The sequence below is a fragment of the Cyprinodon variegatus genome, unplaced genomic scaffold (assembly GCF_000732505.1).
Source record: "Cyprinodon variegatus isolate N-32 unplaced genomic scaffold, C_variegatus-1.0 Scaffold347, whole genome shotgun sequence".
Lineage (NCBI taxonomy): Eukaryota > Metazoa > Chordata > Actinopteri > Cyprinodontiformes > Cyprinodontidae > Cyprinodon > Cyprinodon variegatus.
The window spans coordinates 545,666-564,509 of NW_015150800.1; the positions used below are offsets into that span (position 1 = coordinate 545,666).

The 18,844-nt window shown below is 37.1% G+C and overlaps 1 protein-coding gene across 10 annotated transcripts in view; it reads left to right on the forward strand.

Annotated features, from left to right (window-relative positions):
- The window catches only part of LOC107091684 (catenin delta-2-like), a 196,579-nt gene that overhangs the window by 47,455 nt on the left and 130,280 nt on the right, over positions 1 to 18,844 (forward strand). For 9 of the 10 annotated variants that reach the window (XM_015385752.1, XM_015385755.1, XM_015385756.1 and 6 more), the window contains exon 2: positions 40 to 176. In XM_015385752.1, coding sequence (XP_015241238.1) covers positions 45 to 176 — 132 coding nt within the window. In that variant the 5' untranslated portion in view covers positions 40 to 44. Of the gene's footprint in view, positions 1 to 39; positions 177 to 18,430; positions 18,653 to 18,844 lie in introns of those variants that run through there. The other variant, XM_015385759.1, reaches the window with a different exon arrangement.

Here is an 18,844-nt window from a genome sequence, read left to right on the forward strand (position 1 = left end):
GCCTTTCATAAAAGACTTGGATGTGCCTCTTCTTTCCAGGAGGAATGCCAGTGCCTGAGGTGGCGTCTGACAGTGCCAGCGCCGCCGCCATGTTGAGCCCCGTCCTCAATGCCTCCAATGGAGACGGCTCAGAGTCTGAAACCACCTCCGCCATCCTCGCCTCTGTCAAGGAACAGGTTAGAAGTCTCTGCTTTTTGTATGAGTGCCTCTGAGCGCATGTGTTCACAAAACAAACATGGGGTTGTCACGATTAATGAAAGATGAATACCAGAAAGCACTGAGGATAAGTCCCACAGCCCTTTTTAGAGAGAAACAAGGTGACAGTAAACAGTAAACACAAGTGATGGAGCATCCCACTAAGCCAGGGTGTCAGAAATATGTCACTGCATCTTGATGAAGAGGGCCTTGAGCTACAGCCTTGTGAGGGGATTTTAGCCTAATGTGATTGAAAGGATCATTTCCCCACATTTTGTAAGATAGGAGCACCTTTGTTCCAGTTGCTTCAAGTGATGAGGCTGCACAGAGAAAAAAAAAAGGAAGTCACCTTCAGTTTGTTTTTAGCATAGCAAAGATTAGGCAGTAGAGGTTAAAGCTGTTTGATGTTCATTTTGAAATTATGAGGATTAGAATATTAATCACAGAGCTTAGATGTCGCTGAATGTATTCACCTCTCTTATTTTTGAACCAGAATGTGATCGCTATAGGGGTTTTGATCTGCAGTTAATTTAAATGTTGCCTCCTTGAGACGCTCTCATGCAGTTTTTCTGTTTCCGGATTCGATCCTGAATTCAAATTTCGTTTTAATGATGCTTCAACTAAACAGGCGTTTTCTTCTTGATCCAGGTTTTTAATAGATTACAAGTTAACCCTAATGGACAGTTTTATGTATTTTAATCAACCTACTTATTTAAGTAAAAGCTAGATAAAAACATGTTGAAAAATGGAATAAGGGAAACAAAAAAAACAAAAACTTGCATGAATATTGATGGATTCATTGACTTAATTTATCTCACAGTGAAGAAATTTATTTACATCAGCTGAAATAGTCGAAGAAGAAGAATGTGCTAAAGGGAGAAAAAGGTGCATGGGATATATACTACATATGACATTTTTATTATGTTTTTATGGTAGGATTATTATACAGGGTTATTGCACATGGTGTTTACGTGGGTATTTATATACATGGATACTTTTATATTTATATAAATAGTTATTGTACTGGGTGTCAAATATAGAGAAACGGGTTATTGCACAGGGTATCAAATAGTAAATTGCACATTATACTATCTTTCTGTCTGTCTGTCTGTCTGTCTACGAGGGGCATTCAATAAGTAATGCCCCTGGCCCACTTCCAGATATTTGATCAAGCTGAAATTTTGCATATGAAGTATTTTAAACCTCTATAGATTAAATAGCAAATTATAGTTCTGAACTAATTGTGGTTTCTGATTTAATTGAATTAAAACTAAGTGAAGTCTGAGTTTTTGCATTTGAAAGCAGGCACACAATGGGAGACTTTTGATCAAATGAAAGTAACTTACTGTATAGTGATAATGTCCCATAATATAACCTTCTAAAACATTTTGCAAGGTCTTACAATGGGCACGATCACCATAAGTTACTTTAATTATATAAAAAGTCTCCTGTGGTGTGAGTCCTTTCAAATAGAAACACCGGATCACTGCTCAACACTCAAATGGCTCCATTTCAGACTTTACTCAGCTGAAACAACTGTAAATCATAAACCCCAAAATAGTTCAGAGGTGTCATTTTCTACTTAATCTATCTAGATTTAAAATATTTCACATGCAAAATTTCAGCTTGATTAAACACCTGGAAGTGGATCAGGCATTACTTATTGAACGTCCCTCGTATCTACCTGTCTATCAAATTTATGTACTACCTAAATTAAAAATGTCCTGTTGATCCTTCTTTTTCTCTGTTACACCACATATTTTGTCTTTTTTCTATCATGGTACTATGAAAATTAGGATTTTGCATTTAGAAGTGAAAAAGAAACACTTGTCTTCTATCTAAATTAGGCTGGTGTTCTGTAAAAGCAGAATAAACTGCTTTAGATGTGGAAGAGTGAGGATTTGACTGAGTGAGTTTGAATCTGAACTTAAAAAAGAAAGAAAGACACATCTGCCTGTTAGTGAAGCAGGTGGATGATTTAGAAAGAAGAAAAAAAAGGTTAGAAGATGTTGAGGCAGGGTGTGATCTTTTAGTTGAATAACCTCCCACCTCCTCCGCCTATGAGTAGCATTACTCACAATGAGTTCTTTCTTCCTGAAACGTGACACTACAGCAATTTTAGTTTAATTACGCCTGCATGAGCAGGGCTGATTTATGTTGCAGGTGATTATGTGATGTGTGTTAACTTCCGTAGTGCAAGTACTACGCGGGACTGGAAGCTAAAGAAGATGCTTTTGTACGGGGTCTGAACATTAGCTGTTAAAGTACAAACTAAAAATGTTTGCCAGATGGCAATTTTGACTGTAGCCAAATCCAGCGTGAAAAGGAATGCCAAGTCATTAGGTTTTGTGCACTGTGGTGGATTTAGGTACCAAAGTTCATTTTAATCCATTCAGCATTTCTCTGCATATATTTAATCTGGACTAAAATGTTGGACAGATGGACCAACATTGTCACCCCTGGGAGCCACAACACTGCTGCATTTTTAAATATTTTCAAGCAGCTCACCCGGGGATAAACGCTAATCAGCATACAGTAACATGAAAACAGATTGGGATTGATGTTGGTGAGGGATCCCATTATGTGCTTAAATAAAACATTTACTGCAGATGTTTGGAGCAACTGCTGAACCTGCTGTGCTGAACTGGCCCATGTCTCAAACAACATCAAGTCTGGATTAGTATAAAAGCAATCATACCCCTGGAGTACTTCCGCATTTTGTCTCCATGCAACCAGAAACATCAGTGTATTCTGTTGGGATTAGTGGTGTGTAATATAAGAAAAAGTGGTATTGTAAATAGCAGATTAACCTACATATTCTTAAATCTCTTTTTGTACAATCCACACATCTCTCCCCATGAACTTTAGCTCCTAAGCCAATAGAACTTATATCGTGTGCAGGCATAAAACACAGTGTGAGTCAGAACAAGTAAGTTATGCAAGGCGGCTAAAGTATTAGCCTACCAATTACAGTATCCAAGCATTGCTATGTCAATGCAAAACTGCACATATTGATATTTTGATGATGGTTGTTGTTTAATGGTGTTCTACGTTCATTTTACAGTAGTTAAGTGTTTAAACCGAGACAAGATATTATATATGTATCTGTGAAGGCTGCAAATTTTACATATAGAAATAAAAAAAAAGGGTTTGATGTGCATTTATATCCCTTCATTGCAGTCTTTTAGGTTTATTCCTGAAGATCATACATTCAAAGTTCATTCAAAATGGATACAGTTCTAGGCACATGAATATGTTTTAAGGCATTGTAAGAATAATGAACTAATGAAGGGATTTCTTTTTTTTTTTATCAGACCTCAGCAGCCTTTCGCTGTTGGTCCAAAGGCTATAGACTTCTCTGACATTATTCATCTGAATCACCAAATAAAGAGAAGGCCATCAGGTTGCACTCAGAGTAATGTAGGTGCCAGATCTTAATAGTGATGAACAACATGGCTTCAGGCTTTCTATGAGAGTGCAGTCTTCCTTCCTAATGACAGTGGAACTGGACTGAAGAGATATCCAGAAGACGAAAATAGCAATGGATGGTCTGGAGAGGAGTAAAAATAATGGATTCTTCATGTATTTAATTCAGATTATGATGTGTGTCTATAGTAATTCTTAAGGTCCGTTCTGTAGTCAAAGTAGGTCATGTAGATTTAAGCATACTATAAAGCACATAAGCAGGTCATGTGCACACGCAAACACTCATAGATGATCTAGGGCACGATAATGCTCTTCTGATCAGAAAGTGGGAATATAAGCAGGATGTGGAGGGGAAGTCTCCTCTCTCTGTTTGGTTTCACACTCAAGCACCATGCTGAAGCTTTTGTTACATCTTTCATGAGAGCCATTTGTCACTTCTTTTAATAACTGTTTCTGCTGCGTCTAATTATTCTGCATTTTTTGTCTGGTGCCAGTCTTTTAAGGGTTTGTTTTTTAGCATTCTACAAAAGAGAAGAGACTGGGTCCACAGGCAAAAAATAAATGATGACGTTTATTTCGGTTCACACGAAAAAGGTCTGGGATAAGAACCCCATATGAAAGAGAAAAATGCAAAAAGGACAATTGGGTACACAGATATGTGGTCTGCAGAAACACATGCTTCTAAACGCTGCCAATCAGCCTCTTTTTCTTGCACTGACTCACAGTAGGAGATCCCTGCTGCTGTTTTTTCCTCGGTTTCCTTTTGCCCACATGAGATTGATTAGCCATTCAACAGTGTCTTTATCACATCTGTCAGCTTTTGTCTTCCTGTCGTTCATCATCTTCGCTGTCACTAAGTCTGATACCAGTGCGAACTCAGTGTGGAGTCAGAAGGATTTTTCTTCCATTTAAAATATCTGGCACATTTTCTAACTTAATGACAGACACTGGGAACATATGATTGGGTGATTTACTATTTTTGCTTAAAGCTTACTGACATTTGACCTGATAAAGATGTGAATGCTTATACACAATAAATTCCTGGGTGTAATTATCGATCAAAAACTACATTGGCATCCTCATGTGGCCCATGTCAAATCCAAAATGTACAGGTCACTTGGGATTTTGCAAAAACTCAAGCACATGTTATGTCCTACTGTAGGTCCTTGCACCTACTATATAAGACACTGGTAAGGATAGTGAGATATAGGGTAAAACCTATAAAACAATCATACAGCAAATTATCACTGCAAAAATGTGCAGTCCATCTCATTAAAAGAGCTCATTAAGATCGTCACATTCATAATCTGTTTACTAGCTCCAAAGTATTGAAATTTAATGAATTAGTTGATAGTAAAATTTGAGATTTGATGCATAAAAAAATAAATAATATACTTTAAAATAATATACTTAAGGTTTGCTAAACCTAAAGCACGGACAGACTCTAAATTACGAAGTCTGTCATTTTAAGGTGTGACTGAGTGGAACCGTTTAGACCAGGGGTCTTTAACGTTTTCCAGGCCAAGGACCCCCAAACTGATGGCGAGATGGAGCAAGGACCCCCTAATTATATATATTGTATGAATTTGTGTCATATTAAACTGGTCCTATAGTCACTTTATTACAGATGGAGTAATGTAGCGAAAGTAATTTCTCCCTGGGATTATTAAAGTATTTCTGATTCTGATTCCTGGATGATGGGACAGGTGTTGTGAATAAAACGGTGCCCAGCTTGAAAGAGCTCCTGTGTGTCGCTGAATGTGTGCATTGATGACTGAAAGACATCTTCTGCCTCCATTTATCTGTTTACTAAACGTGTTAAATTCTTATTGTGTATTTGAAGACATTCCAATTAATGGAGAAAAATTGCAGGGGGGGATATAAAAAAATAAAGTCTAATCAACCAAAACTTTTTATGTGGTGTCTTCACCACATAGTATTATAGCAAATCTGTTTAACCATGAATGTACCTGTAGAGTAAATTATAAAAATACATTTTATTTTATAAATATTTTTTTTACATAAATTGATTAAAAATCTATATTTCACAAAAATCTGAATATCTATGTTGAATCAGAGATTATTAGTGTTTTTATGACATTATAAAATGTTACATGTTTTGCAAATTTCTTATTTCAAGAACTAACTTCAGAAGAGCAAATCAGATTCAATAGATTTTTATTTATATTCATTTAGTATTTATAGCTGATGTTTATATAACTATGTTGTCTTTTAAATAAAGGGTGGAATTTTAATATTAAAGGAAACTTGTTTTTTTTTTTAAATATTGAGTTTCATATTGAGCAATTGTGATTGTCAAGGTTTGGTTGAAGACCAAAATGCAGAGATGAGTTTTGTTAATTTAATAAAGACTCAGAGGCAACTGAGACAAAAATCCAGAAAAAACAAACAAAGAAACAAAAAAAATAAATAAAATACTGAAAACCAAAATCTAGGAGACAACAGGGAAAACACACATGAGGAGCCAGGAAACAATGAGGAACCAGTAAACAGTTACTGAACAGGTGTATAAATGGGTGGCTGAACAAAGACCCGACTAATCAGCAGATTGGGAGCAGGTGTGGACAGAGGAATCAAGAAGGGAGCTAGGAGAAAAAGAGACCAACACAAGAGGGCACCAGAGGGTAAACAAGAAATAAATAAGGACTGTGTTACGCCCCCAAGGTCGGTTCTGGGGAGTTAACATGAAAATGTGTCCAGAGCAAATAAGTGGAATGTAAAATGATTCATTACAAAACATGGTTACACAGACCTAAAACACAATACAGATTAACCCAATTAAAACAAAAGAAAAGGGCAAACAAATTCAAGAATGGTTAAGATCAAATTAGATTACAAACTGTCCAAACCAGTCGACTAAGTTTAACACAAAACAACCCAAAAGAAAAGACAAAGGGAGCAAAAAAACTCCCAAACACAAGCTTCTAGCTTGAACAAGTCCACCTAAAGCAGATTCAGAAAAAAATATACAAGCCAGGTCAAAGAATTCTTACTGCCCAAAACAGTTTGAAACCAAAGGTGGGGAAAACAGCTTAAAAAACCTTCTTCCTATTAGCTGTCCCCAAACTGAAAGCTTTCCAGGAGCCTTTTATAAGGTGCAGGTGGGCCTCATCAACATCCTGATTGGCTTGACAATCCTCTGCTGGTGCAATCATGTCATCCTCTGCAGCCTTCAGGCAGCCAACAAGGAAGATCTGTGAACCTGCAAAAGAAAACAAACCTGCACAGTCTTAAAAGGCCAGGGGCTGTAACAACCTGAAAAATATAACCAAAAACAACTAGAATAAGACAAAATGGACATTAAACCCAAAAAACTAGAAAACACAGACAGACATTTATCAAAGTATAACTGAAAACTCAAAAAGAAAACTTAAACAGAACCAAAAAGTGCAAAATCATGACAGCGATTCCTTCAACTCCCACACATCATTATTGTTTTGCTTGAGACAGAGACCCGACAATCTTTTTTGATATGGTCTGTCTTTAAAATGTGATTAAATTGAAAATAAACAGTGAAGATGGAAACTAGATATCTGCGGAAATTTCTCCAGTCCTCTTACTTTAAGCAGTCTCAGCGCTGTAGTAGCAGTGATCTACAGATTAAATCCTTTTTGAATTGAATTTTCTGCTGAGCCAATTCTCCCAGAATATCAGCAGAGGTCTTTTGTTCTGTTTACGTCTCCGACGTTGTTTCGAATACCTCAAGTATTGGTCAATTGTTGTCTTGAAATGGAATTGCAATGTTTGCTTTTCGCTGCGTTTCTTTTCAGCAGGACCTTTATTTCAAATATGTAACCCAGAACAGTGGAAGCCCGTAGGCCATGTTCGGCCTTTGAGTTTATTTTATTTTTCTGTGCAAAGAATTAAAATATTAATAAGTTCACACAACACAGGAATGAGTTGCAGCTTTGCTCAGAAAGGGTAAACAAGTGCACTGCCTTGAGGCTGGTTCAGTTTGGGCAGTTTCATTGGAAGAAATGTGTACATGCTATAAAATATTGATAATAGCTATATAAGATAGATGAAGCATGGCGGAATTACGTCACAAACCACCACTATTCATTTCTATGAGTCTGTAATCAAACGCAGGAAAATGCTGAGATTTTATCATTGAGACTCTAAGATAAAATGTAGTATGAGAAAGATGAAACAAATGCGGACTAAAGGGGCTAATGAACAAACTTAAATCATACTGAGCCTGTTTGCTTCAGAAATCTTTCTTTATATGTTGCCAGGCTTCTGGTAAGGGTGATATATCGTCTGTCAGTAAGGCTATCACTGAAGAAATAACAGGAGGAGCTCCTTGGTGTTTTAGGACATAAATCTGGCAAACAGTGACATTGCATTGCAATGCCGGTGTAGACTGGTTAGTTGATGTTAGAGCCAGGAACCTCAACTTTAGAGTTGCAACTGATGATTATTTTGCAAATCCATTAATCTGTTCATTATTTTTCATATAATTAATTAATAATCAGATAGCTTAAGGTTCCTTAAAGAAGCGTTTTTGCAAAATTAAACCAGTTGAAACTAAAACTTTTCTAGTTGAGGAGTTCTGGATAGAGCATATTTTTATCAAATTTTTTTGTTGTTGCAATTTTCTTATTATTACTGCTCTAAGTGGGGCACTCTTTCACCTCAAGACATATTTTAAAATTTGTATACTCAAACGATTAATTGATTGTTAAATTAGTTAACGATTATTTCAATAATCGATCAATCGCGATTAATCTGATTAATTGTTTCAGCCCTACTCAAGTTTAATCCTACAATTTTTATGCAATTTTCACTAATCTCTCAAAGAATGCGGATGTGTTTTCTGTGTTTTTGCTTTTTCTTTTTGCCTTTAGTTTAAATCTGTATGAATACTTGTAGTTATTTTGACCTAATTAAAACATACTCTTCGCTCTAACAGTTGCAGTCCCTCATTTGCTAATTGTTAGACTTCGGCCTGGCTGACACAGCAAGATAATCGTGACGATTTTTGCACTAATGTTTCCTTTCCGAGACACATTGATTATCAGGATGCCTCTTGTTATGATATTTTACCAATAGATTATAAATATTGTTAACTAGCACTGGAAGTTAATTAATAGGTCATTCAAAATCGAGGAAAAGACCAAATAGACCAATAAGACCAAATACGTTAATGATTATAAGTGCAGTTTGCCTACTCACCAGAATTGTTGGTATTTTACATCACAGCTTGAACTCCTGGACCGGCTGTTGAAAATCCAGTTGTTTTTCACCTATTTAGTAAATAAGACTATGGCTATCAGCAGAGTTATTTATCACCCACCAAAGAAAACTTTCTATTTATTTATGTTACCAAATGTTTATCACTGCACAATAAACACAAACTACTACTTTATGTCTTTATTTCTAATAATCCAGGGTTATAGCAAATCTAACATCTATGCAAATACTACACACTACTGGAAATAAAACACAAGGTAGGTAACAGGAATAATTTGGAAAGAGGGAAAGGGGGGTCTAAGAGTGCGTTCAAGAGTTTCTTAGGGATCGTCCAAGTTAAGTTATATGTATCAATGCATTCAGTAGTGTCCTTTTAAAATAGCAGCAGGTATATGTGAATAACAATTAATGCAGTTAAACAGTGATGTTTCATTCAGCTTAAAATGGGTAATGATGATGAGTCACAGCTGCATTAAACAAGGAGGTAACCTGTTGAATGTGACGTGTAGCCAATCAGAAAGTGTTTCACTGAGGGAAAAAACACAACCTATCAGTTTAGCAAATAGAGACCTTGCTTGCCCTGTCACTACTCCTTTAACCAATGCTTTTTTTAACAAGTATACTGCATTTGATTTTGAGTCAGTTTTGGTTTTGGTCCAAAAGTTATTGACATTTTTTCCAGAAAATTTGATGTGGCTAACTTTGTTGCCATGGGTATAAAAGTGTCCCTGTTTACTACATGCCTCTCTATCAAGTTGGAGCAATTCTAGATACAGACTGTGGTTTTTACACTTCACTTCGAGCTAGATATTAGATACCTATGGTATAAAATGTTAAAGCCATCTTACAGTTTAGGGACCCTCCCCATTATTTGGCCAGATACTGGGGGGAGGCAGAGCCATTGGAGTTGCCTTGGACATCTCTATAACTCCAGCTGGTAACGCTCAGGGCTGCTAGTCTCCTCCAGAAAACCTCTCTTTCCCTCTCAATCCACTCTTGTCTCTGGGGAAGATGTTGATCCGCTATTATCTGCCTCATACCACTGCTCTGATGCAAAGCTATCGTCACTTGATCTTTCTCCATGTTTGCATCACGCTTATTGCTGCTGTCAGTCCATCTGCCAATCTCAGCCAAAACCACAGCCAGCTCTCACCTCCCTCACATGGTCCACAGGGGTATTTTTAGTATATTATATTTTAAGTGCTTACAGTTAAGGTAGGACTTGTTAAGAGTATGAATAGGACTGATTGACAGGGAGGTATGTACAGTATGCAAAGGTAGAAATCAGTAGTAACTGATTAAAAAAGACATAATAATGTTTGAAAATAACATTTTATTTATGGGAATATAAAAGTTGTTTAGTTTCCCAGTTAACCTAATTTTCTAACCTGACTTATATCAAATACCGTTTTAATACTTTGGAATCATATTTGAGAGGTTTGAAGAAACATCCCTATAGAGAAGACTGCCATCAGATGCAAAGAAAAGTAAAAATTTGCCCAACAACAGTGTGTCAAAAGCTTATTTTTATCCTGTTTGAAAAAAGCACGCACATTTTCTGTTTATTTAAGAAAACACACTAAATAACAGCTTTAACCTTCATCTCCTGCTTGCTGCCAACATGACCTCATGCAGTGTTATTACAAGCTTCAAGAGAGGTGAAGCGCAGGTTAGAAAAAAAAGGACTGCCTCACAAGGAAAAGAAACAAAATTCCGTCATGGAAGATAATAATGATTCTGAAAATCCAGCTTTTAAAACATTTTTAATGTTTCTTCAGTAATACGTGATGGGCATCATCTTGATCAGCACAATAGTTCATCGGAAACTCTCCCAGGTCTCATAAATCACCCATATTCAAGCTAAAAACAGCAGATTAATTTCATGTTTATATAAAAAAAGCTAATTTTCTAGTTATAATAACATGTAAAAGATACGATAAACTAATTTGGCAAATACTATATTTCATTTACATGCAAACTTTTACTTCAAATCCATATGTGTCTTTTTGACAAACTGCATACTGCAATGAAAAGGACCACGGATGGTTGTGCTTATGATATTTGTTGCCACTTTTGACAATTCATTAGGCCCTTTATTTCAGTTTTTGCTCAGCAGCCAGGGTGTTTTCTTCCACTCCCTGCTATGCTCTTCATTTGTTTATTGAGAGCTAATTAGGATTTGTTTAGCATCGTCTGTCTCATTAAGTTACCAAATATAGTTCATTTCAAAGTTCTCTAAAAATTCGGGTATTCATAAAGTTTTCTTAAAGACAATCAAATATTTATTTTATTTTAAATCTGTACGCAAGGGGCCATGAAGAAAAAAGAAAGAACAGAGGAGGGGTTTAGAGAAGAATTTCCCTCTTTTTAAACCTTTGTTCTTTTTTATAGCATGTTGGCATCTGTGATAAGTTTCTAATATATGCTGTTTCCCATCAAATACCGACTCCAGGGTGCCTTAAATACATAGAAGAACCGGTCTGCTTATGATAGTTTCTCTTGTTTTTGACGGAACATCCTATAGTTTCTATATGGCAGGATAGAAAGGGCAAAATTTTCAGCTATCTACTGAAATACCACAAGCAGAGATGATTTTAAACATTTCAGTTTCAAAACAACAACAAAAAAAACATTTTTCATGAGAGAAAAAAATAGATACCAAACAAATACCTGACCTATATCCAGGAAACAAGGATGCTAAACTGTGTTATCATTGAGTTCTCTGCAGAACACCCTTGGAAACCTCGCCAAAAAGCACAATGGATGGAGCAAATGAAAAATATGACACAACTGACCATTCACTCTGCTAACTGATTAGTTTTAACAACATGTTGAGTCATATTATGATCTTTTCAAAGAAACTTACACAGAGGGAAAATAAACACACACAGAGCAAGGCAAAGATCGGAATAAAAGCTGTTTTTATATACCGGCCAAAGAAGCTCGGTCACAACAGCTGAAGCAGTAAAGTATTGCCAATACAAGCCGAGCACTGACAAATTAGAGCACTGTTTGGAGACAAACTGTTAAGAGGGCACCCTATCAGCACCCACTTCATTAAAGATAAAGGAAATCAGTACCCTTTCTATCTATATTTGCCAGATTAACTCCTCTAGCTTTACTAGATATTGACATTTTTGAATCACTGACGTTCAAACACTCAAATTTAACCAAAATAGCATACATTTAAAACATCCAAAGGAGGAAAATACTTTTTCATGCAACAGTCATGTCCTCTGGCATCCACACTGTTTGTAACCGCCTGCTGTAAGCATCTGGAATACAAAGCTATAAAGGAAAAAAAAAATGCCAAACGAAGGATTCATTTTAGGTACAACATGACAAGAAATAATGAACGCTTGTGTCGGTGTCTTTTTCATCTGGTTGGGACTTGATGTAAGTTATCTTTAGCTTATAGTTGAAAGCAGCACTTGAAGAGAAAGCAGTGCAATATGCAGGGCAAAGTGGCTCCTTCATATGGCAATTTAGTCAGTTTGCTAATGTACTTGCTTCAGAAAGGAAAGGTTGGTGGCTGAGTTTTAGAGTGTGAGCATATTTCTTGTACTCCAGGCTTGGCTTGTGGTGGGCAGTGTTATAGAGGCCTGAGCAGATGGCCAACACTCTGAAGTACGAAGAACTAAACTGGGTGTATCATAAGCTCTAGTCTAGGGATATAACACTGATTATTTAATTTAAAGCATATGGTATAGAGGCAAAGAAGCAGCAGTATTTTCTATACTGAATATAAATATATACTAAACATTTCTTAAAAAACAAAGAAGGGTTTTTTATTTTTCCAGATATAGTTTTGCTGCACTTAGAGTAAGAATGGATCTAACCACTGCCTTCCATTCATTTGAGATCAGATTCAACCCTTGTTACTAGGGGTGTCAACAATAATCGATTCAGCGATGCATTGCAATGCAGGGCATGCACGATTCAGCATCGATGCAGCAACGTGCCATAATTGATTATGTCACTATTTATTTTCTGGCCTCAAATGGACAAGTTGTGAAGTTTCAATTACTTCCGGGGCCATACCAACAACAATCAAGATGGCTGAGGTGGAGGAAGATGACCTCGATAAACGGGTAGGCCTAATTAAAAATGCACCAAAAGCTTGGGCACATTTCGGATTTTACGAAGTCAATGGGATTTTGATGCATCGCAATGCATCGTAGAATCGAATTGAATCGAATCGTTACCTGGTGAATCGTAATCGAATCGTGAGGGCAGTGCCAATGCACACCCCTACTAGTTACTGTATATATAAAAAACTCCAGTTCAGTTTATAACACCATCGACAAAGAATGAAAGTAAACCCAACCTATTTCATTCAGTGACTGACTCTGCAACAATCTCTATTTCTGTAAGGATAAAGTGAACTCTTGATTGCATGGTGTGGTTACTTTTGCCCCAATCCATCTTACTGAACATACAAGTCAGTTAAATGATAGCTTCTGGTTTAAGAAGGAACCAGAAGAATCTGGCTCCACCAGAGCAGCCGTCTGGCATGACTCATGAGAAGATGAAATTGGCAAATAGAAAACGTCAAACTAAATGGAGCTGACCCATCCAGACTAACTGAGACTACTTTAAGTCACTACAGCATGTGGTGAAGATGGTGGCTTTAGGTATGCCTCCAGGTATCCTACCTACCATTACTTTCCCAGATTCCATTGGTAAAACAGCACATGCATGATTAATAACACATGGACATCCTTGGCAAAATGCATCCTTTGTATACAGAAGAGTTGAAAGCATTCTGTTTGTTGTATGTTTATTCCTTTCAAGGTGCCCTGAGCAACACAGGGTAAGCTATATCCAGGAGTACAAACAACTGAAAACCAGCCATTAAAAAATGCAATTTGCTTAATATCAAGGTAAAACAGCAACATTTCTTTTACATTTCTACAGAAGGATAGACTAAAGAAAACAAACAAAACAGATCCGGTTCTTCATTATGGTTTAAGTACAACGTTGGAGGCAGCAAGACTGAAAGTCCTTCTGGGGAAATTAACTGAGCAGGATAAAGAGTTTAGCCTTTTGTCAGAAGAAATAAAGCAACCAAATAAAATGTTTACCCTTTTGATGTTTACCTGCTGTAAAAACCTTGAGCTTTCAATTAGCTTTTTTCTTTTTGCTGAAGGTTGAGTCAACAGTTTCACCTTGATATCAACCAAAGCATTTCTCATCTTTACAGCAGCTTAAACAAATACAAAGAATTTAGTTTTTTTTTCTTTTTAACCCATAGTTTTCAGTTAAACAAGTTATACTGAAGTATAGAACACTTATTGCCATTCTATCTTTTTCTAGGATAAGCAGCTCTATAGAATCTACATTTCAATGATTCTTGTCTGCCTCTGTTGTGCTCACCTTCTCATATATGTTTGTTTCTCTTTACCTTAGGGACAGCATTTTTTTACCAAATATACTCACTATACCAAAATATTTCCTCTCCTGCTATACCCTCTCCAGACAGCAGCGGTCTTAGCTTGCACAGCCGCTGACATTTTCCCTTGAAAAAAAGGCCTCCCTATCCAAAAATCTAAATGCCATTCAGACTCCATGGGGCCTAATTAGACCACTTTGTGTTCAAGAGACAAGGGAGAGGGCTTTAGCTACAGGACACATACACGCTCCAATGCGGTTGGCCACTGCTGTGCCAGGATTGCCTGTTTTTCTGTAGTAATGTCTTTAATGATGTTTGTGGGGACATGCATTCTTCCAGCATCACTCTTTCCTCTGTCAGTCTCCAGGAGGAGATGCAGGTGCAAATAATCTTTAGCAATTCACACATCAAACAAGCACCAAATGGAGCCCAATGGTCGAATCCTGCTATCACTCCAACCAACATTGCAGTTTTTGTACTTGCAGCCATCAGAATGCTAGTTCAGCTAAACTAACTTTTTTATAAATATGTTTACATTTTACCTGAAAAGCAATAAAGTAAAAATATATTTTTTGAAGGAAACAAAACAAAGCAGAAATTAGAGTCAAAGTATGCTCAGAGTCGGTGCATGTGTTGGTGGCCTCAAGTCTAGAGCAAAATAGTTAATGTTTAGCAACCATTACAGTAATAATTCACTGGTTCTACGGAAACACTTGCTACATAAAAATTAGTGTAATGATTACTTGTTAGACAATTCTGGTCCTGTTTACCATGAATGTATTCTTGGTTTTTGTCCTGCGGGAAGATAAACATTTTACTCCAAGTCTGAAATCCTCTTAGCTTCTTTTAGATTTTTTTTCTTTATTCAGCAGTATCATTTTCCTTTAAGTGCAACTTTATTTTTCACGCTAATAGGCAGACATCCCCACAGTATGATGCTGGCGAAAAATGCATTTGCATTGATGTGTAATTAGTTTTCTGCCAGACTAAGAATTAGAATCAGAATTACTTTATTAATCCCTTGCCAGAAAATCTTTTCTTGCAGTGCAACCATTTACAGAAGGGATGTATTTGCAGGTAGGTTAAAAAGTTAAATTGTTGGGCCTTTCTGACCAGGGAACCTTACCTGCTATGTCAAAAACTATAATTGGAACTTTCAACATCTTTTCTCTTGACTTTCTCTCAGAAAAATCAGATTTTTAGGATTTCATAATAATTATGGCAACAGACTAACCACCTGATTCGTGGGCCTTGACGAGGTGGAGCTTCCCTTTAAAGATTGTGCTTTAGGTGTTGCATTTTAATATAATGTTCAAAGCTTTGACTGTTGTCTTAATGACTCACTTAAAAAAAAACACAATCTTTAATGCCTTATTTTTGCTTATGTAACATATGTTGTCTGATTAATGTAAGGCTTTCACAGGACAACTATATTTAGACTAAAGTTGATCAGTGTCAACTGAAACAAAAATTATGTAATTTTTTAATCTCTTTTTGATTTAGTACTTTTTTGATTTCCCTTTATTATTCTATAATAAGGAGAAATGAATACATGTGTGCACTTTGAGCATATTATATCTAAACCCTAATAGTAAAACCACAAGCCTTTGTCCTTCTGTTACATGAATATATATCACATTATTCCACTTTCCCAACAAAGCGCATGATTTTTTTTTTGCTGTAATGTGACAAAAAAGTGAATAGGTTTAAAGTATAAAAGTAATACATCAAGACACAGTATAAACAGCTTGCATTCATTGTATTAAAATAGCAACTGCTTGGTGTTTGCCTGTATAAATCTACTGAATGTGGGTCTGCCCACCTGGTCTTCCAACCTTGGTGTTTGTTTTTCTTCACCAGCAGCAGGAACTAAACTCAATCTCAGTTCTGCTGAATCAATTATCCAACCACAGGGCTGTTCATCAGATCCACGGGCCATGTAAACTGAGCTTGGTCAAATTTGAATAAAGAAATGACTGCAGACATGAGTTTTGCATGTGCAGAACAGAGACCAATGTGCAACACAGGAAGTTTGTTACTCAGAGAACTAGAGAGTGAACGAGGGAAATCGCTTTCTTAGTAAATTAGGACGGAAAATAGCACCTATTGAAAAAAAAATGGCTGATTTTGAGCCAGACTGTATCTGGGTAAGAAATAAACATTTGATTATTTTTTATATATAAAGCTGTTAATGATTTGACAGTTCTCTAGAGATGCAATCTTTAGACAGATTTTCCAGCTATATGTTTTGAACGTTTTTATCAGTGGTGTTACTGCCATAAAATTTAGATCAATTGCTTTTACAGTAATTTCTTCTGCTGACTTACAATTAATACTACTGAAAAAAAAGTTTTTTCAGAATGCTGTAGAATAATATATTTTTAATAGGTGGCATAAGATGTTAAGTTGAATGTGCAAAAAGTAGATTTTGCATGTGGCTTTCTGAATATTCCGGTTTTTACATTTTATATTAACCTTGACATTACTGTTTAACACATGGATAATTGATTGTTACAAATGGCTTAAAATAAAGAGGTCTTTGGTTCAAATTCTGGCTCAGATTCCTTCAGCATGTAGTTCCCATTTTCTAACTGTGCATGCAGGAGTTATCTCTTTTTTTAATATAGAGAGGAACGACAGTATGTGTTTATTTTTTAATTCATTGTCAAGAAATCTTGTGCAGTTGTAAGAAAGATTTCCCTTTACAGTAGTTGCCTTTTAGTTGTGTCACATTTGTAAAGAAAATGAAATATGTGCTCCCGAAGTGAAGCACATAGGTTGCTCACCTGAACAACTAAACAAATTTTTTCTGAAGGTACTACACAGCTTTTGGTAAAGACATAGAAATGTAATAGTGTAATAGTGTGGAATTGCACTGCCTTGCTGGAATATCAAGTTTTCAACTATGGGAGCCAAGCTCAGTGCAGATTTGTGTGCAGGAGATCCTTCCACTAGTGGCAATCAGATGTCTCCACTCTCAGGGAGCAAGCTCCATCTTTTTAAGAAGTCATCTCCCGCCCCCACAGAGAAAGGTTTTAAAAACTTACTTCTCGGATGTTACATGATAAAGTCCGGATTGATCTCTATGCAATCATGACCCGAACCCCATTAAAAACAGGTGGGCTCAGCTTGTTTTTTCGTTGTCCCCGTAGTAATTTCATAAGCTGGAACATAAAATAAATCTAGATAAAGACAATATTATCTCCTTTTTTGAAGGCAAATTTGCATAATATGTCCATTCTAGAATAATGTTGGTCTCCTATGTCCTAAAAGCCTATGTTCCAAGGTAGGCCAGTTGTGTTTTGAAATAGAAAAATCTAGCAAGCTTTACTAATCGTTATGGTGCTTTTAATGTTTCAGTTTCTACTTTATCTATAAATACTTTACACGGAGGCACCATTGTTCAAAAATAGACACTGTCTATTGAAATGAATATTCCAGCAGTGAAAATAAACACTTTATATTCCCATCAATTTCACAGAATTATTATATAAACAGGTGTCAGATTCCATCCATCCATCCATCCATCCATCCATCCATCCATCCATCCATCCATCCATCCATCCATCCATCCATCCATCCATCCATCCATCCATAACCTTTACAGTTCTCCAGTTCATTTCAACTTATAGAATTTTCCTTTTGCCGAGCACAGAGTTTATATGAGTGGGTGTTTAAACATGTGTGTGTGTGTCAGCATGTTTCTGTGTCGGCATGAGTCCGCTGTTTAGAGTGTAGGCCTTCGTTCATCCTGTTCGACACATCTTTCCTCACCGTTGGCTGCTCCCTCCTCTCCTCGAAATTCCCTCCCTTCCTTCCAGCAATGGTGGATACTGAGAAGGCGGAGGAAGGAAGGAGGGAGGGTGATGGTGGTGGTGGGAAAGCGTGTGCAGATGGTCTGGTCAGAGAGGAAAATAGGGAGAAGGAGCTAGTGTGAGAGGCTGGGAGTGATTCCTGAGCGGCGGGCTCTTTTGGCAGGGCCGGCCGGTGGGAGGGCCCTATTGTGATGCAACGTTGCATAAATAATGCCACGGGGCTTCTAAATGCTGTGTTGCCATGGGGACCTTTGTGGCTCACTGAACAGTGAGTGTGTGTGTGTGTGTGTGTGTGTGTGTGTTTTTGTATGCATGTGTGTGTCTGTGGGCTTCATGGCCCCTGAGCAAGTAGAGAGAAAGAGACACAGACATAGAGACCAGGAGGTGGGGGGGCTGAGTTGCAGTCAGCTCAAGTGACACTTGTGGTCTCTCAGTCTCTGTCTTTCTTTCTGTCTCTATCACTTGCTGGGTCCTGACACTGGATAGATGAGGATTTGGAGCAGAGAGAAGAAGCTCTGCTGCTGCTTTTTTATTTTATCCAGATGGGAGCACGGAAAAGCAGGATCCTTTTTGAATTCCCGTGTTTATTCACATTATGGTCCATGTGAAGGTATGTGTCCTTACATCTTAATTACCAGTCTGTAGATTTGGCCTGTTTTTTTTTACCTTTTTTGATTTGCAGTTTCTAAGAACATGAGATTCCATGATGGTCCGCCCTCTCCTTCTTCAGTAACAGGTGTCTGTTCATCAGCTCTGAGCCCAAGGAAGCAGAGATCTGAGGGGGACGGAGGGAAAAAAGGAG